General features: G+C 42.5%; 2 protein-coding genes across 7 annotated transcripts; one reads left to right on the top strand and one right to left on the bottom strand.

Moving 5' to 3' along the window:
- Window positions 1–1,524: 1,524 nt before the first annotated feature.
- On the bottom strand, window positions 1,525–13,958 carry LOC118234180 (ubiquitin carboxyl-terminal hydrolase 5-like). Of its 3 annotated transcripts, none has more exons than XM_035430590.1 (20): window positions 13,682–13,957; window positions 13,185–13,313; window positions 12,762–12,819; window positions 12,470–12,597; window positions 12,042–12,187; window positions 11,623–11,807; window positions 10,859–10,953; window positions 10,213–10,406; window positions 9,768–9,839; window positions 9,290–9,362; window positions 9,075–9,200; window positions 8,705–8,858; window positions 7,908–8,082; window positions 7,160–7,248; window positions 6,285–6,470; window positions 5,568–5,711; window positions 5,274–5,416; window positions 4,094–4,244; window positions 3,647–3,731; window positions 1,525–2,710 (listed from the first exon to the last, which is right to left on the bottom strand). In XM_035430590.1, the coding sequence occupies exons 1-20, from the start codon at window positions 13,787–13,789 to the stop codon at window positions 2,617–2,619; spliced, it is 2,535 nt and encodes an 844-aa protein (XP_035286481.1). In that variant the 5' UTR covers window positions 13,790–13,957; the 3' UTR covers window positions 1,525–2,616. The 3 variants fall into 3 exon arrangements, with proteins under 3 accessions (XP_035286481.1, XP_035286482.1, XP_035286485.1); XM_035430591.1 differs by having other exon boundaries at window positions 2,572–2,710; window positions 6,342–6,470; window positions 13,682–13,958; XM_035430594.1 differs by lacking the exons at window positions 12,762–12,819; window positions 13,682–13,957 and having other exon boundaries at window positions 2,572–2,710.
- A 341-nt stretch (window positions 13,959–14,299) lies between these two features.
- On the top strand, window positions 14,300–27,815 carry LOC118234181 (guanine nucleotide-binding protein G(I)/G(S)/G(T) subunit beta-3-like). Of its 4 annotated transcripts, XM_035430597.1 has the most exons (12): window positions 14,300–14,385; window positions 16,768–16,889; window positions 18,035–18,125; window positions 19,961–20,155; window positions 22,285–22,398; window positions 22,903–23,048; window positions 23,824–23,887; window positions 24,396–24,558; window positions 25,396–25,462; window positions 25,736–25,937; window positions 26,293–26,509; window positions 26,802–27,815. In XM_035430597.1, exons 5-12 carry the CDS (start codon window positions 22,342–22,344, stop codon window positions 26,906–26,908), a joined length of 1,023 nt encoding a protein of 340 aa, XP_035286488.1. In that variant the 5' UTR covers window positions 14,300–14,385; window positions 16,768–16,889; window positions 18,035–18,125; window positions 19,961–20,155; window positions 22,285–22,341; the 3' UTR covers window positions 26,909–27,815. The 4 variants fall into 4 exon arrangements, with proteins under 4 accessions (XP_035286488.1, XP_035286489.1, XP_035286486.1 ...); XM_035430598.1 differs by lacking the exon at window positions 14,300–14,385 and having other exon boundaries at window positions 16,476–16,889; window positions 19,961–20,149; XM_035430595.1 differs by lacking the exon at window positions 14,300–14,385 and having other exon boundaries at window positions 16,476–16,889.
- The last annotated feature ends 68 nt before the right edge of the window (window positions 27,816–27,883 follow it).

The raw sequence follows: 27,883 nt of genomic DNA, 5'->3' as shown, positions 1-27,883 counted from the left end.
CAAAGCTTTGGAATGGAAAAAATGCAGTGGTCGAATCAGCTATCGTAAACAGACTGCCGCAGCTGAGCTTTGGTTTGGGGGTATGTGGAACAGGGGAATAAAGCAGTTGCTAAACTTCGCTTTCGATTTTACTGCCCTCAGGTGTGTCCTTCAAGGCCCCCGAAGGCCACGCGACTAAGACAAGGTTACTGGCAAAGGAGTGTCAGAAGAGGAAAAAGGGGAAAAAAGTCGTCTGTGATTCTCCACCTCGCTCTCCATTGTTTGCTTAAAGACGCATCAAGTGGGCCTACATCAGAGTAAAGAAATTCATTTTCGATGGACTTTTAAAAAATTTGTACATGTAAACATGCCAGAGGGGAAGTGAGGAGTTATGTTTTTTATCAGCAGCAGCAGCTGGCTAGCACTCTGAAACAGTGTAGCCCGAAGGAATTGCTTGTTCTGGGGTGGAGATTTCTTGACAGCCAATCTCGACAGGAATCACATGGAACCTGCATTCCTCATCTGTTAGGGAGCGGAACAAATTACAACAAAACCTCTGAGACATATGGAGAACGTCTCAGGGTAACAAGCAGTACTCCCTCTTACAGGTCCAAAATAGTCCTGTGTCAATGGCCAGCCTTGTTTCATTTTAATGTTAAAGAGACACGTTTTTGTGAATTACACCCAGCTGTCTTGTGCGAGTTATTGCTGTCTTCAGCACTCTAGCTGGTGCCCATAGTGGCATGAGGCTGGTGTCTTACTTGCCCTTTTATGTTTTTTTTTTATTGTAGGATTGGCAGCACCCCTTGGAAATCCTTTATAAAGAGCCCAGTGATTGCTGAGTGGATTCTTACTTACCCAATACACTACCTGTGTAACTGGTTTTCCTATTTAAATAATTCCTTGATTTTGTAAATATCTGGTTTTTTCATGCTTAATGTTGCAACTCACCAGGGGCAGACCATTACAGTTATGCAGTTATGTTCTTTGGCCCAAATTAAAACCTCCTCATTTTCAGTGGCATTTTATTACCTTTTAGCCCATCAATTTATACACCAACAGTAATTATTTTTTAAACTACCAACAGCAATGGCAAAATATTTTGTTTCCTTGGGGTAGTGGTGGGATATTGGACCTTTACTATTTTTATTTAACAAATTACAATCACTTAGCAGGCAGTCTCATTTTGGATGAATGTGATTGAATGCACATGTCCAAAATGTGATATCACAGAAGGCCCATGTATAATCAGTAAATGTAATGTCAGCCTAACAATTTGAATTGTAAATACCACTTGACAACATAACTTATTTACATAGCTATACCTTTAAATCCTAAAGAGTCTCAGGGGAGCCACAGTGCAATCTGAAGAGGTAGATTTTCAGTGTGTATCGGAAGATATTATTATCGTACTGGAATGTGAGGGTGTGGGTGGGGGCGCGGGTGTTTTGTGGCTGCCACACATCCCCCTGCCCAGAGCACAACATTCAAAATGGCTCTGTTCCCCATTGGCCCTTTGGACACCAAACACAAGCACACAGGCTGCATTCAAGGAAGAGATACATTTTTATTTTTCACAGCATGGGGGACACAGCAACGCACTCTTTCTCATTGTTATCACTCTTTCATACCACATTTGCCAGAAGAAGCAGCACTGCTTTGTCTGAAGTGTGCATGTACAGTGTGTACAGTGGATTCAGTTTTCATTTTTAATTTTTCTGGTCAGTGGTTTTTTAAATATATATCTCATAGGGGAGAGCAGGAACTTAATTGGCTGAAGCAGCTATAACACAACACAAAAGCTGCTGCCCAGGGGGGAGAGGAACAGAGAGGTTGAGTTTGGAGAGCTGATGAGTTTTGGGAAGGAGGGGGGGGGGGGCAATAGAGACAAGAGATAGAGGCATGAGAGAGGCATGTCAGTGAGGTGTGACAAAGGGTGGACACCTCCTACTGTCCATCCATCCCTCCCTCTAACCTGCCACTCGCTTGTGTGTGTGCCAGTCGTACGATTAGATCTGTTCCATTTGCATCCCTTCCTTCCTTTCTGCCTCAGAGCTTCTCTTCTGTCACAACCCCTCTCTCTTGCTCATTCATTACAACAGAAGCACAGGTCCCTCTCAGTCCTCTAACTCACACTGTCACTCTTCCGTAGAGGTACAGGTACCTCTAACCTCTCTCTCAAACTAAATGAGAGTACCAGTCTCTCGCCCCCCTCTCTTGCATTCAGTCACTCCTATAGATGGTATTTGTCATTTAGTGAGGTACTCTCCCACAGGGATAGGTTTCTCTCAGTCATTCTGATATAAAGGTACAGGTATATCTCTCACTCTCTCACTTTGTCATGTTCCTGTTGAACTACAGGTATCTCAGTAACTCTGTAGAAGTACAGGTATCTCTCTCACTCACCCAATCTCCTGTACAAGTACAGGTATCTCTCTCCCCTCTCTCTCACTCAGCCACTCTCCTGTAGAAGTACAGGTATCTCTCTCTCCTCTCTCTCACTCAACCACTCTCTGGTAGAAGTACAGGTATCTCTCTCACTCACCCAATCTCCTGTACAAGTACAGGTATCTCTCTCCCCTCTCTCTCACTCAGCCACTCTCCTGTAGAAGTACAGGTATCTCTCTCTCCTCTCTCTCACTCAACCACTCTCTGATAGAAGTACAGGTATCCCAGGTCCATGGGGGGCTTCTCAGAGGCACATACCTTCTGGTCATTGAAGATCACCCACCTGAAAAGAAAGAAAAAAACATAATATGATATTATTAGAGCTTGATTAGTGCAATATTCTTTGGACTGTATAAATGTGGGAGGGGGGTGGGGGGCATTTTGGGTGAGATGTAGTCTTCTCAAGAGAGTGCAAGAGCTCCGGTGGCCTTGTAGCACTGCTGGCTCCAACAGAGTGCTTGGCATCATGGGACACTGAGGCAGAAGCGTTTGAGAGGCAGCCGCTCCCAGCCTGCCGGTGTGGCCAATGAACAGGCCCGATGTCTGCTCCAGGCACTCAAGTGGCGTGGCTACAGCTGGGAGCGCAGGTCTTATGGAGGCTGGAATTACTTTTAGATGGGCTGATCCACATTCACCAATCTTTGATCAGTCTATTATTTGACCCGTGGGGCACCAAGGGTTGGTCTCTTGTTTAATGTAGAGGCATGTTTTATGGAGGCAGAGACACAGGAGCAAAGTTGTTAAACAGAAATCCATAGAACATAGAACTTTAATCTCTGAACTAAGTCAACATTTAAACGGTTCACATGTCCAGCCTGAAACTTCCCTTGCATTAATCTTTCAAGTATAACCATAACAAATGCCATTTAGTACAACATCAGAGGGAAGATTACTGCTGATGCAGTTAAAGAGGTCTCAGAATTCTCTGCCAAGCTCTTTTGGTTAGGGCACTTCCAACCGGCCTGAATTAAGGCCAAAGCCCATTTTCAGTGGCTGTGTAACTGAAATTAAATCCTTTAAATGATCCAACAGTAAATAATAAAACAATAAAAATGGCTTTAATTGCGTCTAAAGTCTCTTCGCTGTGTCACTTGCACGGCTGAGATACTTAGCTGTTTTGTGCCGACAGCATATGTGTACTTTCGCAATGCATTTTTGCTGTGCACTGAATGAAGACCAGAGAGAGTCAGGACTGTTGAATAAAAGCATAAATTCTCACTGCTGGTCCTTCTTGATGTGGCAGACGTAGTGACCACACATGGTACTTGTTCCCATGTGACTGATGAAGGCAAACAGCTCATACTCTATAAAGAATGAGATAAGAGAGGAAAAGAGAAAGTGGAGAAAGATTAGTACATTATTGTAGCGCATATATATGATGTTTATGGATATACACTCAAATGATTAAAACTCTTTCTAAAACATTTTTTAACAAATATTAGACAAAAAGTGGACTTGTGATTGATTCAAGGGGGATTCATTCTGTAGCTTTTTTGTTTTTGGGCATTAAATTCACTCAAAAGCAAGCATGTTGAAAGCACATGGCAGTACTGGGCATGTGCAAACAGGATTACACAACTGGAAGTTCACTCAGGAAGCCCACTGCCCACATTCTCCCCCAGCCCTACGTCCTCCCTCCCCCTCTCGGGCGTGTGCTGCGACTGACTTCCATCTCCGTCCCTCACGCGGGGTCCAGGGGGGGGCTCCCTGCCGCCCTCGCTCTCCGCGGCGGAACGCCCCCCCTCCGACACATCCATGGACTCCAGGTCGTCCAGGTGGGAGAAGATCCAGTCCACGGCCCGCTCCAGAACATTGCTCTGAGAGACGGGGCCAGAGGGAATCACAAGAGAATGATCTTGGATGGTATCAGAAAGAGCTCTCCACTAGAACTGCTTTTACAGGGCTGGTTAGGCAGAACATGATCAAAATGCTATGCTAATGCTAAGGAAATACTCTGGAAATTCTGCAGTTACAAAGTATTTGGCTCACATAAAAAAATAAGTTATATATGCAATGTGAAAAGATAAGTTATGAGGCATTTTTCCAACAAATAATTGGCTGGTACAATGCAAATTCTGTAAGACAATGTTATCATTGTTAGGCTCTGTACTGTATGTATTGGCATAACTCATATGTGCTCATGTCCTAGCACTCTAAAAAGTCTCTCCATCCTTGTTTCGGCTCTTTATGCTAATTTAAACTAGTTACTAATTAAGCCTTACTTAATCATTCCTATTAACGGATTTATCAATACAGTTTCATTGAAATTTCTCATTTAAAAAGAAACCAACCATTGCCAGACTTACAAAAATCTAAACCGTACACATTTAACTCTCCAGGAATGCCAATATAATACATTGTTGTATCAGTAAAAACAGCCATTTCCTCGCTACAGAAGGTCTGTGCTTTTTCCTCTGTTGGGTAACAAAACAGCGGTGTGTTTAACTCATCGGCGTGTTTAACTCATCGGCGTGTTTAACTCATCGGCGTGTTTAACTCATCGGCGTGTTTAACTCATCGGCGTGTTTAACTCATCGGCGTGTTTAACTCATCGGCGTGTTTAACTCATCGGCGTGTTTAACTCATCGGCGTGTTTAACTCATCGGCGTGTTTAACTCATCGGCGTGTTTAACTCAACGGCGTGTTTAACTCATCGGCGTGTTTAACTCACCGGCGTGTTTAACTCACCGGCGTGTTTAACTCATCGGCGTGTTTAACTCATCGGCGTGTTTAACTCATCGGCGTGTTTAACTCATCGGCGTGTTTAACTCATCGGTGTGTTTAACTCAACGGCGTGTTTAACTCATCGGTGTGTTTAACTCATCGGCGTGTGTACTGGGACTCACCGCGGCCCGCAGTGCTCGCGTGGCCTGATCTCGGCCAAAACCCATGGAGACGATGGTTGCCAAGTGATCCTCGGATATCGTTTCGGTGGGCGTGGACCCCGGCGCCGAGCTGCCGCACGGCAACACCATGGGGGCGGAGAAGTCTGCAGCCAATCACAGACAGGGAGATGGGGGGGGGGGGGGAGCAAGCACAATTTAGTAATATTTCAGGTTGGCTTGAATGATTATCAGAATGTTGATGTCAACACAGCCCCAGCTGCTTCCAAACCCCCTGAATGGGCCCTTCCCGCTCACCTGGGTCATCCATGTGACCCATCACCCAGTTCATGGCTGCATCGATCCCAGTGTTCCCAGTGCAGTAGACTGCCTTTCTGCAGGCCTCCAGGGGGAAGCCCATCTCACACAGCTGGGACACTATGGAGTCGTCCATTACAGGGGCTGAGTGAGAGAGAGAGAAAGAGAGGAAAAGTTAGTACAACACGCACACTGAGTAGTACAACTGACAATTCAAACTGACAGTCAGAGGATTGCTACAGAAACACACTTGGAAAATAGGAATATAGGGATATATTAATGATAATATTTTAATAATTCTATTACATTATTCTATTACTGTTTGCCATCTGGTGTTTCACATGTTCCTTGCCATGATTTGGCAATACAAATGCAAATTCTGTCAATAAAGCACTTCAATACAGTATTATTGTCTCCAATTATTAGAGTTATGTGAAAAATATATGAAAAAAACAAAAGAAGAAGAAAAAGAAAATTGTTCACAAAAAAGATGTGTCAATACAGTAGGTTCTCAGTGGCACGCTGGACCAAATTCACTTCCTGGGCATGACTAGGCACAAATGTAAAGGAGCAGTGGGGAAAGAGAAACAGAAAGCAGAAAAAGGAACAGAAACAAATGTAAAAAGAGAGAAAGAGGGAAGCCAAGAGCCAAAGAGGTATGCAGTGGGTAGATGGGAGACGCAGACACAAGTGACAAGAAAAGACAGACAGACTGACACAGCAGTGGGGAGTAGAGCGAGTCGTCATCCTCGTTGCCGTGGGAGCCCAGGATACCTTTGACCTCCACGTCGGGGGTCATGAGAGGAGGCGGGGCCACCTCCGGAAGCACCTCCTCCCCTGGCTGTAGCCCCGTCCCTCTGAGCGAACTCAGATCCAGTGTTTCAGGCACATCAATACTCACATCTGGAACCAAACAAACAGCAATCAGAGTTACTCATCCCTGTCTGTACAGCTACAGTACTTTCATATAACAAAATAATGTGACTAGCATTACTTTCCCACTTCTCATCAAATTATGGATTTGCTGATTGTGTCCATGCACCCACAGGTAGCACTGAAAGCTGAAGCATTGCCCCAGTACACTAGCCTCTGAACCACTGACTGTGTCCCACACGTTAAGCCTGAGAACGTACTACAATGGATCTAGCACCAACTGAAGGAGCAGAAGCACATTTCATTGGCAATAACTGGCAGTCTGTTGGGCAGCTCATGGGACCTTCTTGCAACAGTAACCCAAGGAACCCTGGCCAACATAAGCGTGCTCCACAAAGCCAACTGTGTCCTGCCACTGCAAACTCCCAGTCACAGTAAGCTAATCGCATGGACAGATACATTCTCGTTCATACTGCAGTGGCAGTCTTTACAGCAAGAAAATTTATCAGTTTCCTTAATCAACAAGGCACTGAACTACTTCCCTCCATTGAATGACTAAGCTCATTGTAGGCCTGGTTCATACTGTACCACAACAAACTGTAAAAGCTATTGAGATAGTGCTACTTACCGAGAGGCAACGATTTGAACATGACTTATGTTTGGCACAGACTACAAATGACAGTTTAAGTGAAGGTACTTTTGAGAAAGACCGCATTTACCAAGCTTCTTAGGTATCCAATCCAGGCCAAAGGTGAACTTCTTGATCTGGATGACGAGATAATCCGGGAAGGAGGCAAGGTGGGTTGTTCTAAGCAAGACACAGGACAGTTATGTTAAGAAAATTAAGGACAAGTCAGCAGTGCAGAGCCTGTTCAGGAACACTACAGAAACACTATACACGAAACACTATTCACTATCTTGAAGTCCATAATCTCTTCTTTCTTCATGGATAATGCATGTGCATTAAAGGGCTGATGGTGTGATTCTATGAGAATGAAACTCAAGCAAGATTCTGGGTTGACCCACTAAAGCATTTACATGGCAGCTGCCTGGGCTGTGTTGCTTTTGTTGACTTGGCTTGGTACCTCAGACATTCCCATTGGTTTATTATAGTACTGAACTCATAAAAAGTAAAAAGTCTTTTGACAAACACATGCGGACTATATTATATATATATAAAGTATCTTTTTGCAGCAAACATTATTAGATACTAAGTATTACTGTACATTTGGTATTGCATTTTCATGCACACTTCTACAGGACAGTGGGTTTTGTAAACATGTTATGTAAATAGCACCAGCCACCTCCCTACATCACCCTTCAGACACTGAGACCACCGTTAACATATTGCAGATCTCTTGTTGTCGGTTATAAACTATAGCTAACATTACCGATCCCCATTAGCCCCCAGCAATATTAAGTGATATGTGACTGTTCATGTGAAGTCATTTGTCAGTCAGCCCGTACTTGCTGGCAGTGGTCTTAGCCTGGACAGCTGAGCTCCAGAAGTCCATCAGAGTCTCGGGTTCACTCAGGGCAGCCAGACAGGCTTCAAATGGAATAGAAGCCCTGGGGGCGGGAGGCGGGGGCACGCCAGCAGCCTCCGCCTCCACACGCATTTGCTCCGCCTCCTGCAGCTCATCTGATGGACAGCAAATGTCAGCAAGTCTCCATTTTGTTGTCAAAATATATGCCGTGTTCACGTCATATGGGAGAAATTGCAATGATGGGACGACTTCCCATTACTCTGATTTTGAAGTGTTCAAGCATTGCACACTGGTTGATGCGCACTTATTTGGATCTCAAGAGTTACAAGTTGGAATCTATGAACACTGAATAATGAGGATAATGTTAAAGCTTGATCCAATATCTACTGACGCCAGTGAATGCCGTCTACCTGCTGCTCTAGTTCGTCAGAAATATCATTATAGCATATGGTAGCTTGCTCTATTTCTTGTTCTTAACAAGAACGCCCACCCAATTGTAGTAGGTAGTGGCTCAACAATTAATCACAAACAGAGTGTGTGGAGGCGAATGGGTGCAAATATAAAATTATATTATGATTTGTAAATTTGAACGATTGCCAAGTTCGTCGTGGCAGCCATTTTTCATTCGCCATTCACACACTTGTGTGTATTTTACTGCCCGGTTGGAGATATTGGAGCTGTCAGAAAGTGCCACATGACATGAACATTGCATTAGCAATGAAGGTCCATTAGAAAAAAATCAAAAGGCCAGAGGCTGCTGGGAAATGTAGTGTTCACCTGCATTGGTGGCTTGTTCCATTGGCACAGGTAACTGCATGATGTAGTCCACCCTCTGTGTGTACTTGACTCTGTTTGACTGCTGACACACGATCCTTTCCTCCACCAGGAAGCGAAAGGCCTCCGAGGGATTTTCCCCATAACGACAATTCCGCTGCGGAGGAGTGGAACTAGAAATTAAAGACCATGTGCCCTCTTCCTTTCATTGCAACACTTTTGTCTACTTCTTTAAAGTAAGAGCACTCCTAATGCATAACATCAGCTGAGGTGGTGAGAAAGGAACTTAACATGTTAAATACAGTGTTTCAGCTAACAGGCATGAAAAAGTTACAAAGCTCACAGGAAGTTACAGGAAATCGAATGCATGTACCTCCACCATGTTAATGAAGTGCAGAAAAAACTCCTGAGCATCTTGCTGCCGATTGGTGGAGAACTCAGGGTGTCCTCGACCAATTAATGCTTTGAACATTCGTGGCGCTATGCCGACCTGATAACCCTGAAAGCCAAAGATAGAATTTATAATAAATATATTGACTTTCAAAATGCATAAAATCATGCGTCCATAAGTGTAGGTTTAGGGCTCACACTGGGGTCATCTTCAGAGTCACAGGTAGGTTTAGAATATTCTCCTGACAACAAAGCGTGGCCCAACTTTGCCCTGAAACACAGACGGAGAAATGGAGTGTGTATACACAAACATAGATCCACCGGCACCGTTTTAATTCCTGCAAGTGGACATTGACAGGAAAGGTGAAAACTTCCGTTATGCCTACAAGAGCTGACACAGAAAGTGTCGGCTCACCTGAGACAACAAATCGAGTAACAATCAGTGGCGAATATTAAAAACAAAAGACAGTAATGTACAACTGCCACGGCCTTGCACTCCCTGTAGTGTTTTAATTTAGAACACCAGTCATTAAGGACACTTTGGAGAGGACACTTAGACAGGGAGTGGAGTCCGCTACTTTCTTCTTTATCTTGTCCCAGAAGCTGCTTACAATACTTAATTCTACACAAATGTGTTTCCGTGTGAAATATTCAGTGTAATGTTACAAACACTTACACTTGCGTTTTGAAGTCCTGTGTGGGATCGCTTGGAGCGTTGGCAAAAATCTTTTCGATGTTGGAGACATACCTGCAGAGCACACAGGCACGGTGTACAGACAGAGGGGTCACACAGAGAGGAATGTCACACCCTGCCCCAATATGTCTAACCCTGTTTGATTTACTGAATCTTATTGCATCCTTACCAAAATACTATCAACATAAATTGAAATCAATTTTGTTTCGTAGCCTACGATTCCACTAAGTCATCATACTGCACTATCATCTTAGAACGGATCTAAACCTTCACAGAGTGTCTTTATGCACTCAAGATGTTTATGCTGTGGATATGCCATTGTTTTTAGGATTTGGTGATTACTGATTGGTTGTCCCTGTATTCTAGCCCTTCTCTTTCCCTATGCATTTTCACACTGTGTCTGAGGTGGGTAAAATCCGGGACTGACTTGCGCTGGAAGTCTGGCACGGTGAAGAGCACTTGCATGACCGAGTTGAGGTAGCAGCTGTTCCCCAGGTTCCTCATCCCGGTGAGGCCGGGGCCCGTCAGGGGCTGCAGCATGGCCCCCGACTCCTGGATCACCTCCCACTCCCCCACGCGCCGGTTTGCCGCGATCTCCAGCTCCGCCATCGTGCTCTCTGTCTGCGAGACACAGGAGAGATGGAGAGAACCATCAAGCGCATTGGCATCCCGCAGCTTTCCTGTCCTAGACTGCAAAATATAAGTGCCTCTGGGTGTGGCTTGGTCGGTCCTTTACATCTTGAGCCACCTGAGAAGACCTATATGTACTCATAAAATCTTAGGAGGAGATTAGAAGGTCTGAATTAGGATCAGTTTTCACCTTGTGGTTCATAGTGGATAAGGTTAGAATATGGATAGGTGCCATCTGATCCAAGATCAGCATTCTTACTCTCGGATCATTTATGAATACAGGCCTAGATAAAAGATAGACAAGCAGTTAGTAGTCCTGTAGATGGCACTGTTCATCTCAACCAAAAGAACCCAAGGTCCTGGTGCAGTGATGTGGATGCTATACTCTCAGTCAGTTTGTGCCATTAAATCAAGGATCCGATTCATTGAAGTCATTAAAGTACCTTCTCCATGGTCATCATATCAATGCCGAAGTGAGCCAGGTGTTCTGGTAACTTCGAGTCCAGAACCATGTCATCTTCCTCATAAGAGTACACATCTGAAATAATCAGAAACAAACAGTCTCAATGACCCAGTTATCTAACTCATATACTCCATAGTAATTTTTTAAAATGGGAAATCATATTTTAATAAATAACTTTTATTTTGAAACCCTGGGGAATGAAGGTCACTAGGGAACAGACAAAGATAGGGGGCATTCTGATCATTTGAACAGGAGACTGGGGTTAACACCCCTACTCCTGAAACATGTCAAAGGATCTTTACTGACCACAGTTAGTTAGGGTTTAATGTCTAGTCTCCATGACAGTACCTTCCACAGCATCATTGGGGAATCTAATGAACAGACAAGGCAGGCAACTGACTGGGGCCCCGGGCCATTTTAGGAGTTTTGGGTAATATGGTGACAGTGGAAGTCTGTCAGAATAGCCGTATAGGATTTTCTGCCTAGAGCTCCTCTAGTCTCTAGAATCACCTCTGCTCAGCAAACTGCCTCTATCGCTACATTGAGGAATTTTACCAGATGGGAGTGTCCCCTGCTGGACCACCAACACAACTTCAGTAACTAAGTAGGTTTCCTTAGAGGGGAAGATATATCCTCATAATTTGCATTAATAAAAACAGGAATTTCTTCTGTAATCATATCACATCTTATCCAATCAATCATATCACACACAAATGAATCCAAAGGCCCCACTAGCATCCTCACCTGCTCCATCGGGGGTAATAGTACCCAGTTTTACGGCTAGGGGGTATCCAGTCTGCTGGAAGTGCAGGAGAGCGTGATTGTTGCCCCCAGTGCCATCAAAGTATCTGCGCCCACAGAGCACCTTCCCATCTGAGAGATTCATCCACAGGTTTTCCTCCAAGCCACACATATCACACTTCCACCCACTGACAGAGAAAGAGAAAGAGAGAGAAGACAGGCTGTGAGATCGCCTATGCAAGAGAATGGGTGTCCAGTGGGGTATGGGCTTATGGGTGCACAGGTTCTGAGGTCACATCGGATCCAGCACCAGAAGCAATAGCGGTTCTGTGTATTCCTTTGAGTATAGCAATTAACCTAAAATTATTTAAAATGAGGGAGAGGGGGGTCAACACTGAATTCTTTAGGCCTGGGTTCTGTACCTGGGAGGGATCTTGACGCCGTTGTCCAGCTGGCTCAGCGCGGCCGCGTGCCGGGACTCCTGCCGCACCTCGCCATCCCACTGCTGCACCTGCAGGGCGTGGCCCACCGAGTCTGCCGACATCAGCCCCGCCATGGACAGGGACACCTGTGAGCAGAGCGGATAACTCAGCGCCCTTCACTTCATTCCTAATGTTGGGGGCTGAGGCCACTTAGGGGCAACCATCAGCTCAAACCCAACATACATCGCTCCTGTTGCCTCAGCAGGGCTGAGGGGAGTCCACCTGACACCTCCTACAGAATACGAAGTGAAAGTCAACTGAACAGTGCTTTGAGATCCATGCAATGCACACAAAAAAATGCATCTTTTTCTTCATTAAATATAAGTCTGGCATCAGTGTGATCCCCTTTTCAACCTGACAGGCCTCACCCGCTCTCTCACAACATCGGGCATGGTCGTCAGGTCCTCCAAAGTCACTTCCTGTTTGTCGGGAAAGAGGACAACCTTGACTTCTTCCTCATACTGCTCCTGCTCTACATCAAATCCTCCTTCTATCCCTGGGAAAGACAGAGAGAAAGGAGAACAGAGGGAGAGAATGATTGGAAGAGTATCGTACTCTATGTCCAGCTCATTTCCAGAGATCACAGACATAGACTGTACCACAATCTGAATTCAGTAAAGAAAGAAAGATGGACAGATAAGTTTAAACCCAGCGTTTTACCAATAGCCAACCGTGTCGGCTTCTTTTTTGGTGAGTCAGAATTTGTGTCCTCATCTGTCTGTAAGCACATCACACAGAATACGATTTTACACGTCATGATAACAAATCTGCTAAAATTATCTGTCAAAGCAAAATAAAGAACCGTCAGCTGCTATTGTAGTGTAGCATGTTAAGTGTTACAAGAGATTAACAGGCAGATATGCAATGCGAATGAGCTATCCAGTAAAAAACTAACATTGTATGAAAGATGTGTATCATGACAGAAACTGTGCACCACCGATTTCAAAAAGAAAAAAAACAGTCTAGTTTTCTTTACTAATATTGGACAATGCTTCTTTAAAATGCAGTATAACATGCTATTAAGCATCCAGAAAGCATCATCATTGACAACAAGGTCGTTGTGTTAAGGGAGCAGGTGGTCACCTGTGCTTTACGAGTGCGCTTGATGTGCAGATACGCCCGCTGGCCAGTCTTATTGTGATGTCTTTCCACATACTGAGCACCAAAGCCAAGGAAACTGTTCATACACACATATAGACCACCTTCTGCCTCCTGCAACACAGGTAAACAGAGGATGTTAATAAGGTGTCGCCGCTAGCGAGCTACAATTTGATGACTGCAGATGCTGATGGCTGTACTTGACATAATAACCATAGAATAGGAAAAGGGGGATACGTAAAATATAGCCAGGACCAAGCTGGGGGGAAACACAAAGTGCAAAAAATGTCTGGCCAAAGATCAAAATGGATGAAAACCGATGGAATGTGGATACTGCACCCACAGTGACACAGCACAGTGATGGAGCATAATGAGAATGCACAAGGCAAACAAACGTGGAGATGCGCAGACAGCATAGTGTAAAAGTAAAGCTGTGAAATCAAAGAAAAACGAAAGAGTTAGCTGTGAAAATATGCGCTCACCGGGTTTGCAAAAGAGAAGGCGCATTCGTCTTTGTGGACACGATCTCCGGGCCTCGGAACCCGAATAGTGGACAGAACCGACATCAAAACCTCGCTCACATCAGCCATCTCTCTACTAAATTATTTGCTAGCTTCTGTCTCTCAGACCCTCCCTTTTTCTAAGCCAACTCCCTATTTTCCCAGTCGCTCACTCCCTCCTCTTCCAATGATTCTTCTCCCACCTCCCTATCTCCAGTCCTGTGTCATCAGTTGATACAAGGCTGGGTTTGAGTACCACTTGCAAGCACGGTTTAGCGGGCACCAATCGTAATACTGAGAGTATGAGCGTCAATACAAACACAGTGAGCAATAAGTGATGTATTTCATGAACAAAGTATACATTTGGATTACGTATCATAAATACTGATATTATTATTGTTTATGTTAGGATTTACACTTCAATTATGTTGAACACTTGGCTAAAATCCCGTGTTATTACTTTGAATGTACAGACAAGAGTTGTATCGGTCTGCTTTTTTTGCGCAAAATTATAGTAATTACGGTAGCGTCAGATTGCCAATGATGAGAATGCGAAAGTTGTTGTTATTGTTCAGTTAATACGTCATCGCCCCCGTGCAGCAGGGAGTGGCGTTGCAGGCACCTGCATCACAGATCTAACAAGCTTTTATTTGCCTGGGCCTTTTACGAAAGATAGCTAATTATAGGTCCGTGTATTGCATCCTGGTTTTTATTCAAATAGCCCTTGTTATTGGAACACAAAACATATTATTACAAAATCTGTTACCGATAAAATTCAAAAATACAGATGACAGAAAATAACCATGAATCATATTTTGTGGAAAAAATGCGATTTCTGAACGTTTTTGTGTTGTCGTTAATTTTGATTAGTTAGTCGATTTTCGTTAGTAAGTGCATTTACAATGCTGACGCAATAGGGTGGTAGAGTTGGCAATGTGGTCTGTAGCGCTTCTCCTATCTTTTCTGTGTCAGTCTTTTGGTGGGTGATGAAGGCCAATTCGCATTCAAGTTTCATTGTGGTCAACGCCCAATGGTGTTCCGGCTGATTTGAGATAAGTCTATGTGTTTTGTGGATGAATGCAATGTTAAAAAAAAAGAAACTAAAAATTTAACCACAAACACAACTTTGTTGTCATGGGATCCTTAAAATGTGTGTGTATATAAAATAGAGGGACATAAAGAGCAGAGGGATAGAAAGACAAGTTTATGAATCAATCTCCAATGATCTTCTGTGCAGTTGTATTATAAGGATTTCTGTAATGATCGTGAGTTAACTCATATATGCAATGGTGTCCTCCCTGATCCTAAAGAAACTGTAATCTAGTTCATGGCTCTAATTAAGCTGTTAAGACTGAGGGGTGAAATTGAGACTGTACTGTACGTGCCTACTGTATACCTGCAGTGTTTACTCTGACGTTACTTGTCTCTCTTCCCATTATTGCCAGTACTGCCCCTCCATTGCACTCTGAGAAGTAGGCCCATGCATTATAATGTCAAGTCAAGTCAATTGGTGTCCACTGGATTAACCCCCTTGCTCTTTGTGTGCAACAATCCATGTTCAGCACCTGCATGGGCTGACAAGAAAGCTCATTGGCCTCTTGGTGTATTAACCTCTCCGCTCCCTCTCATCCTACATAGTGTTCATATCCCCTCTCCAGCTTAAATCTCCAGTCACTAGGCCACTGTGTATTAATGCTTGATTATGACATGCTAAATTAAGCTACATGTTCCTACAATAACACAGCATAGACGTGACATCTCAGTCTTTGGGAAAAACTAAAATCTTAGCGTAGTCAAGTGTATCGAGGCAGGGTTGTATTTGCAAACCGCTGCTCTGTGTGAGCAACCCAGGTTCCTGGTAAAGTGATTTATAGGCCTTGTGTTTAGGCAGCAGGGGGTCCAATGTCATTGTGCAAGTTCCCGCACACAGCAGCAGCTCTGCTACACTGGTAATCCCCTACACACATTAGGCTTCCTCTCCTTGGCATTACAAAGACCCTTCATTCCCCTTTATCTCAGAACTCAGTTCTGTTTAACCAACCCCTTCTGCTCTCACCATTTCTAAATCCATTGTCTAGTAGCACTGTCCCCCCCCCCCCCCCCCCCCCCCCCCCCCCCCCCCCCCCCCCCCCCCCCCCCCCCCCCCCCCACTATGTTTTTTGTCACTGTAGTGCATCGTTTGCACCTGAGACAGTGTGACAGTAAGAATGCACAGGTTCAAGTACTGTGGTGTCAGGGTCATTCGCACCAAGAAAAAAATTTGTTTACCCCTCTTACACTCGTTGCTCCACGATCAGTGTACCACTTCTTGGGCCAGTCCAGCCGAGGGTATGTAATTGTCCTCTTCCTCCTGAGCTGGTTACCAGAAAGTGATCAGGAAGTTTGTTAGCCTGCTTCTGTCACAGTTCGTTAGGATAAGAGTGAGGGAGAGAGACGGAGAGAGGTGGAGTGAGACATAGACAGAGCGAAAGGTTAATGCTAACCTCTTTATACTCAGGGGGACTAGGCTGAACACAACTTTTGTTGTGTACCAACAAATATTGGTACTTTTTGAGGAAGAAAAACAGGATAAGAGTGCTTTCATATAATGCATATATTTTCCTAATTATTAACCTATATTTTTTTAAAAGTCATAATGTTATGTAAAAGACAGTAATGTATTCCACTTATTCACTGTGTATATGTACAAAAAATAATACTGGGTCATTATCTGATCTAAAGGTTATTTTGTCTTATAACTGACTTATATGATATTTTATACCAAAATAACATTTAAGTGTCAAAACTTCCCTAAAATTTGTTAGAAAAACATGAAAAGCATATGTATTTGTAGTATGCCACATAAAGTAGAATGGTTGCACATGTAATTGCACATTCAGGCACCTCTAACTGTGGGAACATTATGCTGGGGAAAACATTATTATGGATTAATAATGTATTGTCAAAAATGCTCTAGCTACAACAACAGGCAACTGAGATGGTGTCAGCAGGGTTGTTAATGACAAGAGTGATGACCATTGTCAGATTTCTCTAGGATGCATATGTTTCTGTCTCCTAAACTGCTCCAGGTACACCTGCTGGACATTACCTTAGCCAAATAAACATCGGGACATCTGAACATCTGGAAAGGGGTAACAGCGTGCAAGCAAGTTCAGTGGTGACTCAGGGTTCTGTCCACCCCAACATGACGGTGAGGTGTGCCACAGGCAAGGAGAGATACCACCCGTATGACTTTGCTCCAGGACTGGTTCATTTGGGAAAGCATTGCTGTACAGGTTTCATGGCCTGTAACTGCTCAGTTCTATAGAACATATTGTATATTGTTTACTTTGCACAAAATAATGCCCTCACCTTTATCCTGTGGACCTGAACCACAACTACAAGTACCACAACCATACATGTCTGCATAGCTGAGTGCTGAGTGCGCAGCTTACAGCTGACTGGATGTTGGTGCAGGCTGGTGGCAATCAGTGATTGCAGCAAATGGTGTATACAAGGGAAACAGAAGTCCTTCATTGGAAAATTGGAGCCCTCCAATCACGTAACATTGTCTTTTTCTGATCATGGTTTTATTTACTAATCAGTTACAAATACCCTACCATTATCTGCAGTTCAGTTCTTCTGCCTGATAAAGCAGAAGTCAATAAATTGTACATAAGGAGTTCATAAGAGTTTATTAACCTTTATTAATGTTATCATTCAAATAAAGCATTTGGTGTGTTTCTACAAATGACTGAAGTTCATACATTAAATTCATACATTTAAATTAATTTTAATTTCAGTGAACGTTACACTTGATTTGACATTTTGGAATACATTAATAATGCAATCAAAGAGACATGCCAGCATTTTATGTCAGTGCAGTCCTGAATCATACTCAGCTACATTTTAACACCATGCACGTTCTATTCCATGATGTCTCAAGGTTGCTGGTTTTTGTTGTGGGTCCATGTTTTTTGCAGCAATTTGTAGCTGTAGAGTTTCAGTAATTGTCACTTTTTAAACAAGGTATAAAATATATTTCACTTGAATATGAGATTCAAACATTTCTCTCAATATCTAGTCAATTTTAGATTTCTCATTAAATTTGGGAACTTTGGAAATGTCACAAATTATGATAGATAGATAGATAGTTGTGCTGCAACAAATTAAATTCAAATGAGTATCCTGTGTTTGGTGTTGATAGATTTGCTTTACAGCACCAGTCAAGTCTTCTGAATTCTGAAATATGGTTCGCTGAGAAGAAAAGAAAAAGAAAAAAACCTGTTGTGTGAGTACAAGTTGCACTTTGCATGTCATTTGATTAGGTGATAACAAATATATTTCTTATTTTAGATATCCTGAATGACATTATCTCCATCATCTTCAGAGCCCAGGCAGCCATGCTTAGTGACGATCATGTTGTCAACACTTGCCAAACTGCAAGGTATTTAATCACAGTGCAATTTGAAGAGCTCATCGCTCTTCCTGCATTGCATAATACAGTTACAGTTAAAAATTTAGCTGTTCTATTGTTAGCTATTAGAATTATAATATTCTGTGCATGGGGGATCTATAATATTGGTTTATTTAATTCTGTGCAGCTGAATGTTGAAGAAACAGAGCTAAGTAGCTTGATGTGAGCACCATAACGTACAGGAGCCTGATTGGCTAAGCACCATGTTTCCTTTCACTTGGTGCTTTCTCCTTGCTTGAGATCAAGTACTCACATGTAGATTTAATTACATGTTTTCAAAGAGAAATATTTACAAAGAGCTGACAGCAGACATTTAGTGTAAAAAGTATTTTTTAAATTGAATTTGCCTATAACTCCAGCACCTGCACAAAGACTAGGGTGTGTGTATGTATTTATTTATTTTTTTAGTTGTTTTTTTCAATCTGATAGAGGACATTCAATGCAATTAGTATATGAACTAAAAATTATTATTAAAAATATTTTAGCATCTTGTAGTGACATTTTATTTGTGAACAGGTTATGTGCAAATTGTATTTTTATACTTTTTTTGTTTGTGGTGAATGAACATTTTATTTTCTGCCACATCTGTATCTGAAGGCACACAGGTGTATACAATGTTTTAACACGGTAAAAGCTCTCCTTTTTCACACATTATGGGATGGTTGCCCTTCTTTGAGGAGTGTTTTTCCGCATGATCATAATTTGAACAGTGTCTTCATGGTGGTTCTGCTCCACATTTTTAAAGGTGTTTCATGCACAGAGCACATGTGCCTACAGAGTGAGAGTCAGAGTCCAGCTAACCTGGCAATGGCAGGAACACCATTTTGTGAAAAACACCCTGTCCTGATTTGACAGATTGAAATGTGCATAGGAGAGCCTGTGGGGCATTTCTCATTTCTGAAGATGAGTACAGGTGTGCTGAGTCTGGGCCTAGAGTTATATTTTTAAAGGCTGAACAGTGGAGTCATTCTGTGTACCTCCTTCATTAACACTTTGTCCATTTTCTCTTTTCTCCTTTTTCTCGTTCTCTCTGTGTCTGTGGTGACGTATGTCCATCTTTGGTTGTTCTAATTCCTTAATGAGATTGCAGATTCCCCCGGATATCCAATTAAATCCTGATTAACCGGGCTGAGCTAATTAACACTGACAAAATAATTCAACCCCTTCAACCTAAACCCCCTGAAGAAAAAAAACCCAAACACATTCACCTGCTCATCCAGCAAGAACCATGATATATTCAATGTCTCTGTATGAATCATTGCAGCAAATGTGATGATAATGCCTAAAACTATTTATAATTATCAAAGCAGTATTATTGTCAATAGTGGACCACGGTGGCAATAATAAGGATGCTAATGAAGCTAATTAACAGTGACTGCTAGCATTAGAGGTCATCCATCTAGTCTTCTGGATGGCTTTCACTGGCTGTAAAAAAAACTATAAACTCCATGCAATTCTGCTCCCCACCTGGCTCACATATTTGCTTTCTTCTTCCACACACCTCCATCTCCTCCTGTCTTCTTCTGTATCTCCGAACCGACTACTGTTGCTGGATATTCTCATGTACTTCTCTCTTTTCATCCACCTCACATCTCTCCCTCCTCTACTCTGTCCTTTGCTTAACTTGCTCTTTTTGACCTCATGACCTGATTCCTCACTCAATCCATTTACCTTCATTCCCTTATGCTCTCTCTCTCTCTCTCTCTCTCTCCCTCTCTCTCTCTCTCTTCCTTTTTTCCTCTCTATTTCCATCTTAGATCTTATCCCTTCAGCCCTGATCTCTCTTCATCCCCTTCAATCCTCAGATGTTCCTTGGTCCTCAGAGACGAAGGTAGAGACAGAGAGAGTCTCGCAGGCACACATCAGTCAGTCTGTGGGAGAGGGTAAGAGTGAAAGAGTGAGAGAACAAGTCCTGGAATAAGGAGAAAAAGTTGGACCACAAAAAGGAAAGAGAAGAGAAATTCAGAAGAAAGTAAAATAATCCCCTAGCAAAGGTAAAGGTGAGTGGGTTTTTCTTTTTTTTTGCACTTTTGTATGATTTGTGTTCCATCATAACAGTGTTCCACAATACTTTTCAAAGTTATTTCAGGAGTACCAGTAATTACAATTTGAAATAACATGAATTGCAACATTTTATAAACACTCCATGTTTTTAGAAATAGCAAGTCGCATGACAACACTATCAGATTGACACCTTGTGGAATGCTTGCGCTAATCAATATGCAAAACTAGTTGTAACTGACCAATTTTCTGCAAATGAACTGATTCATGTTAATTAAGAATTTGTACAATTATGATGAGAAAATATGGGTAATGTAGAAGTTCCAATAAAGTAATTTCTTAAATTCTGCCATATTTATTAATTGTAGAATTGGTTGCATGCCATTTTTTGGGTTAAAAGATTTAAATTACAGATAGTCATGAAACCAAGATGCAGACTAATTATGTTGTTCACAGTTGCACTGTAAAGCAATAAATTAGCATGGTTTTTGATGGCCACTATTGAAATGCATCCTTATACTAGGAAGTGTGTCAAATATGAGAAGCTTAACTTAAGGATTTATAGCTTAGACCTGATATCATTTTGACCAATAATGTAATGTAGACATTGCCATTATTAAGACAGTATCATACAATTTCAAGTTTTCCATTGAATAAATTTCAGCAATACTGAACTAATATTTTGCTTTAATTTAATGGAAGCAAAAGTAATCATTTGCAATTGTAATTTAGCTTAGCTCAGAAGGCAGTGTTTGTCAGAAAGTATAAAGGTGAAAGCACAGTAGAGAATCAACATCCACATCATAGGAGACGATTCAGCAGGAGACAGGAAAAATGTATGAATTAAAAAGCATAAGTTAGAATTTTTGTATAAGCACCATCCCCACCTCCTCCTCCCTCTCTCCCTCCCTGATCCTGTCGTAAAAAGCAGTCAGTAATCGGATGACAGGGGATTTGACTCAAAAGGCTTCTCTTTAAAATCTCCTCCAGGGATTTAAGCACTGTAGCTCTCCACCCTTTGTCTTTGCTGGCTTTAATGCCCCCCAGTGTCCAATACACTCATACAATGTCCAACATGTTTAGTTGAGTACAACGAAAGGTATAACAATGATGGGCATCGCAGTAATTATTGTGGACACGGTACAGTTCTGTCTGCTTAATTCTGTATTATGCAGTAAATATTAAATACAACAGAATTCCAAATGCCATGCAATAATGTCCTAAAATGTTGTTGTTAATCCGGTAATCATATTAATTGTGGTAGAGACCTCTTCACTATTTAGTATGGGGGGTCTAATTCACATCTGTTTATTTGCACATATATGTAAAGAGGATTTGCTCGGCCAAAGACATTCACATGAATGCTGTGCATTTGTATTTATTGCTCTCTTACTCACTGTTCACAGTCTTCTGCAAATCCATTTGGTCTGCCTTGTCACCTGACATGCCATTTAGCACAGATAAATGTGGGGAAATCTGTGAATAGAGAGAGAGGTGACAGAAGGAGACATCATGTGTTACATATACACTATACACTATACATACATGCAATACAGGTCCTTAGCATGCCAAAACTCCAAGATGGCTGCAACTTTCAAGATGGCCACACATTTTCCTGCAACAAGGGCTGAACGGTCTACCATAGCCATATGCTTTAACCCGTTCCCTGAAATTTGCCCATGATAAAAACACTAGACTGATGTACATGCATAGATGGTTACTGTACATATCAGTGAAAACTCACCATCTTTGAAGACTGGGAATATACATGTGTGTGTATGTGTATGTCTGCAGGCAAGTCTGGATGTGTGTGTGTGAGTGCATGTGCTCATGTAATTAGTTTAAGATTATTTGTATGAGGCACTAAAGTGCGTATGTGTGTAACTGTGTGTATGCACCCTTGCATATAAAAATGCATTGTTGACTGAATACATAGATTTCAGGTGTATGAGTGTACTGATGCCTCTATATGGGCAGGGAGCAGGAAGCTACATAATAATACTAAACATGTGTTAGACTTAATCCTGAAAATAAATGACAATTAAATATATGGATGTAATTAAAGATGGTAATTATAACACAAACTGTATGTATTGGAAAGTGAAGAGCTGTTTTATCTCTTACCTAGGCCTCTACCTGTTTGATCACACTCCTTCGTCAGTGACAGCACCTACCTGCCATAACCATGGGTGACTTGGAACAGTTGCGCAAGGAGATCAAAACCCTTAAAGATCAAATTGCAGTAAGTTAAATGAAGCATGAAGCAAAAACTTCCTCTTGTACTTATCACTGGGCAGAACAGTAATCATTGCATCATCATAACAGGCAAAACCAACCTCATTAATGTGCTATATTACATTACATTACATTACAGGCATTTAGCAGATGCTCTTATCCAGATCGTCTTACACAACTATTAAAAGGTGTTAATATTAAAATTAACCATCATCTAAAAGCAAAAACACTGTCAAATTACATTATCAACAATTGGATGCTCAAGTAGTGTTTCAAGACAAACATTTTCCTGTCCATATTAATATGAAAATATAATTATCAGTAGAATACATGCATCAATAATAAGACTGGGATTATTCACTTCCTCCAAAGCAGTGGCTTCGTAAATGTTAAGATATTACACATTTCGAAGGCTGAAGGAGGTTTCCTGATCATTATTACCACTGAGCAGCATGTTTGTTGTTGTCGTCGGTGTCCAAATAACAGTGACTATTTCCCTTCCCACCACAAGTCGGCACGCAAGACTGCCGGGGACACAACCCTGGACTCCGTGGCGTCTGGGTCTCCAGATATTGGACGCATCCAGCCAAAGACCAGGAAGACACTAAAGGGTCACCTGGCCAAAATCTATGGCATGCACTGGGCCACTGATTCCAGGTATGAGATCTCTATGTACTCCAAATAGGAAATGTCCACGCAGGGATTTACCTGATGTACATACGGTTTCTCCATCATATCCAGGGTTGACATTACTGATCCTGTATAGCAGTGCTGATCCTTTATTCAGGATCATTTATTTTTGGCTGGACTGCAACAGCGGGGCCAGCCCTACAAATTGAATGTCTGTGACTGACTGAGTGAGTGACTGAGTGAGTGATGAAGTTTCACCATTGGTCGGCCGAGTTCTGAAGTCACACCATTGGTCAGCCGGATCACGTGTGTTAGGTCCAGCCATATACTAGGTTTTAACCTGGTCTGGTTAATCACTCCACTGGGTCATTTGTAAGGCTCCTTAAGAACAGCCCTGTTCTCGTGGCCTTCTGCTGATGAAATGCTGGAAACCTAGAAAAATCTGTAGCCCATAGAATCTGATTTTGTGGCCTGACCACAGTGCTCACAGGTCCATGCACCCCTGGACATCAGTTTGCATATGGGCACATTCATGGTCCAGACTCTTGACTCCTTCTCGCTCCCCATTTTTTTTCTCACTCTCACTCTCTGTCTCTCACTTATTCACTCACTTGCTCTCTTGCTCTATCCTTGCACGCTTTCATACACATGTGAGCATGGAACAGTAATCGAATACTATCCTGTGGAAAATGTCCTGATCATAGGTTATGAAAATCAAAATGCACAGTCAGTTTGCCACCATATTTTCCCTCTTTTCTTATCAGTCTCCCTCTTCCTCTTATTTCTTTTTTCTCTCACCCAGGTTAATGGTCAGTGCTTCCCAGGATGGCAAGCTCATTGTGTGGGATGCCCACACCTCCAACAAGGTAACATGAACACACTGAATTCAGTTTGCAAGTGAAATGCAGTGGGAGGAAATATATATGTACTTAAAAAATGTACTCATTTATAATAAAATATGATAATGCTTCTCTTGTTTTTAGATATCAAACAAGACATGACAAATGTTTGATTTAAACTTGACCTTTTATGAGAGAAATATTGTGAAATTCTATTGGTATTGAATATGAATGCAAACACAGATTCTTCTATCACCGACATCTTCAAAATGTTTGTGACAGAAGCCTAACCTAGTGACAGAATACCTTAATATGAGGAAAAGACAGATTTATTTGACCTTTTTTAAACAATAAAAAATTTACCTTCAGGAGAGTTTCTTTATTCTGTTTTTTAAATGTATTATTTAGCTAGTTTTAAACCAATGAAAAATGTCATAACTACTCACTTTATATGGATCTTTTTCCTCTCCACTCAGGAAGTAAGTGAAATACGCGACTGATTTGACCCCTCCCCTTTTCCGCACCCTCTCTGCAGTTGAATGCCATCCCCCTGAAGTCCTCATGGGTGATGACATGTGCTTTTGCACCCTCTGGAGAGCTGGTGGCCAGTGGGGGCTTGGACAACATGTGCACGATCTACAGCCTGAAGGGCAAAGATGGCAACGTCAGAGTGTTGAAAGAGCTGGATGCCCACTCAGGTATGTGAATCAAGAGCGGAAGCTGGGAGGGCTCTTTGCTTTCTATCAGCTCCCGCAGTTCAGCAGTCGGCAGCAGCTGTAGTTCAGTTACACAGGCTTTGGTTAGTTTTAGTTCTGCCTACATGCTCCCAGCTGAGTCACAGTTGAGTTGTTATCCCCATGCTGTCAAATTATACAGTTCTTCACTGAATAGCTAACACGCTGAGTCAAGTAGTGGTAGGCAGTTAGATTTTTTTTCTTTGGATTGATTCATTAATTCCAGCTTGATGGAAGGACAAATTGTTTGTAAGTTCATTTGAGTTTGAACACTTGGGCACAGACATCAAGAGGAATAACAAGGTCTAGGTGCAATAGACATGTTGACATGTAAAATATCCTGTCCTGCTCCTATTTTATCCTGCCATTTCACACAATGGTAAGCTGTTTAAAGTTACATATAAGGCAATTAATATACTCAACACAACCATGTTTCCCATCCTCTAAAGTCATCTGAATCTCGTTCTTTAACTGAAGGGGTTTATACCCTGCCACTGTCTGAATTAGTATCTCTGAAAATGATGGTGTGCAACTCACCAAGTGCCTCTTATGGAAATAAGCTGGAAGCAATAAAAGAAGCAATAAAATCTAGCTAGATTACTAGGCTTCAGCAGAGGCCAGTTTTCTACTTCTTGCTGCTTCAGTGCCGTCGGGTTAGGCAGCTCCTGTCAAAAATCTTCAGCGGTTGAAGTCACTCACTTGATTGAATCATTCATTCAAAAAGGGGCTGTTCTTGAACTGAGAACCGCTCTCCACCGGTCACCTGTGGCTAACGGCAGCCTTGTCTTTGTGTACATCCAGGTTACCTCTCCTGTTGCCGCTTCTTGAATGACAATGAAATCATCACCAGCTCCGGTGACACCACTTGGTAATCCTCTTCCTTCTCATTACGTTACATTTATTTGACAGACGCTTTTATCCAAAGCGACGTACTGAAGGTCATTGGAACTACAAAACACAGGTCCGATAAGGTACAATACTCATTTGATAATAGTTATTCATAGCCATGAACACAGTCACATCTGTACAGCCGCACACTCACAGACACTATGGCTGCTTTTATCAGTGGGGCTGTGTCTGTCTGTAGCACTGCTGTGCCCTGCGTCTTGTGCTCCTGACCCCGCCTCTCTCACCCCACCAGTGCCCTGTGGGACATTGAGACCGGCAAGCAGAAGACAGTCTTCGTGAACCACCTGGGGGATTGCATGTCCCTGGCCTTGAGCCCAGACATGAACACATTCATCTCCGGAGCCTGCGACAGCCTGGCCAAGCTGTGGGACATCAGGGATGGAACCTGCAAGCAGACCTTCGATGGCCACACCAGCGACATCAACGCCATTGCAGTAAGACACACAAACACGCAGACACATAGACACAAACGCACGCACAGTCATGCAAGCACGCGCGCTAAGATATTTCTGCACATATATGCATACGTGCTTACCGGACCTGAACGTGATACACAGTTCAACTCTTATGCACAATTCTTTGTGTGCACATGCACAGATGACTGCACTAACTAACACTTAACATTTGGGCAGGATTGGGTTTATGCAGCATACAGGCAGACTGCTGTATCTCATGTCTGAGGTTCAGAATTGGCAGTGCTCAGCATGGCGTTTACCTCCTATTGCTATGAAATGCATGGCAGAGCCTGTTTTCTCACCGCCCTCCCGCTCTCCCCCCTTCCCTCGCCAGTTCTTCCCCACCGGCACCGCGGTGGTCACGGGCTCTGACGACTGCACCTGCAAGACGTACGACCTGCGCGCCGACCAGGAGCTGACCACCTACAAGTCCAGCAGCATCAACTGCGGCGTCACTTCGCTGGCCCTGTCCGTCTCCGGCCGCCTGATCTTGGCCGGGTACGATGACTTCAACTGCAACATCTGGGATACCTTCAAGGGAGAGAAAGTTGGTGAGTAAGATGGGTGAGGGACTCGGAAGAGTGCTTGGTAATGGACAGGGGCATAGAGGTTGAGGACACGAGGTGAGTGAGAGAAAGAAATGGGCGTGGCATGAGAAAGGAGAAGGGGCAAATGGAGAGACGGTAAATGAGTGTGGCTAATGGGGTGGGGTCATGTAGGTGTGCAGTTCATTGGATGAGCATAGGTAGTTGTAAAATGACATATTGACTTATTGTTTTTTTTTGTCAGAGTGCAATAGTGTGTTAAAGCATAACTATCTTCTCTTCCTCCCTTCTCAAACAGGAGTGTTGTCTGGTCATGACAACAGAGTGAGTTGCACAGGAGTGCCCCCTGATGGTATGTGCGTCTGCACAGGATCCTGGGATAGCTTCCTGAAGATCTGGAATTGAGTTGGTCCTCCAGAAATGAAGTGAGGATGAGAGAGATAGAGCAAGAAAGAGAAAGAGAGGGAAGGGATCAAGGTAATGGAGAAAATGAAACATGTCCAGAGAAGTCCTTCTGAAGAAGCAGAATTGGACTCCTTAGAAAATATTAATTGCATCTGAAACAGCACAAAGATGCATTATACACCAAGGTTACATTGCTAAGAACACCAATATTTCACCAAGGACCATGGAAAATAGTGATAAGTAATATGTTAAACATGATAAATATGCTCTTATTGTATTTATGTAAAAATATTATTTTGTTGATAGGTTTTTGACAAAACTGAGTGAAAGCATACATACATACAGAATCAAAATGAGATTTAGCACTGCTGGTTTTGTCTTTTTTGTCTTTAAGATCTTGGATTGCGATTTAAGATTCTACCCTCCCAGTAGCTAAGTGGTGCTATATTTGTTTGTATATTTTTAGTAGATTAATTAGGATGCAGAACTGATGTACAGTACCATTTCACCATGTATCCACTGGTGGGTGTGCATATGGTATACTCACTCTTTCAAAATCATTCTTTAAAAAAAAAAAGATGAGGCTAGAAGTGACTTTTTCCCACTGTGGTTGGAATAATGCCTCATACAGCTACATCTATTGAGTGAATACTGGTGCTGTTACATTGTCTGACGTTGTGTGCAGTGCAAAGCAATACACTATAGCACATTGCATTGTAGCTCTTTTTTCCTTCAAGCAGCTACACTGTACTGTTCTGGGTAATGTACTGTAAGGAAATGAAATGTATGTCTTGCATAATAACCACAAATGTATGAAACACACCCCCTAAATGCTACTTTTCACATCTCCAGGCTGATTGTTAATAAAAATGGTTGATTGAAAATACATTTCTAATAAACATAGATTTCTGCAATGAATTGTCTGCATTTATGTGTGAGCTAAATTTCCGTGTCATCAAAAAATAGACCACAGAC

This window comes from Anguilla anguilla, chromosome 8 (assembly GCF_013347855.1).
Source record: "Anguilla anguilla isolate fAngAng1 chromosome 8, fAngAng1.pri, whole genome shotgun sequence".
Taxonomy (NCBI): domain Eukaryota; kingdom Metazoa; phylum Chordata; class Actinopteri; order Anguilliformes; family Anguillidae; genus Anguilla; species Anguilla anguilla.
This window is presented reverse-complemented; position numbering and strand designations above follow the sequence as displayed.

Bases quoted from the DNA above. Each gene is read 5' to 3' on its own strand.
- LOC118234180 (XM_035430590.1), bottom strand. From the start codon at position 13,789: ATGGCTGATGTGAGCGAGGTTTTGATGTCGGTTCTGTCCACTATTCGG. The intron at 9,840-10,212 runs GTCAGTCCCGGA...TGTGCTCTGCAG, and splicing joins GTGCCAGACTTCCAGCGCAA to GTATGTCTCCAACATCGAAA. The intron at 7,249-7,907 runs GTACGGGCTGAC...TGTCTTGCTTAG, and splicing joins GCTAAGACCACTGCCAGCAA to AACAACCCACCTTGCCTCCT.
- LOC118234181 (XM_035430597.1), top strand. From the start codon at position 22,342: ATGGGTGACTTGGAACAGTTGCGCAAGGAGATCAAAACCCTTAAAGAT. The intron at 25,938-26,292 runs GTAAGACACACA...TTCCCTCGCCAG, and splicing joins GCGACATCAACGCCATTGCA to TTCTTCCCCACCGGCACCGC. The intron at 26,510-26,801 runs GTGAGTAAGATG...CTTCTCAAACAG, and splicing joins CTTCAAGGGAGAGAAAGTTG to GAGTGTTGTCTGGTCATGAC.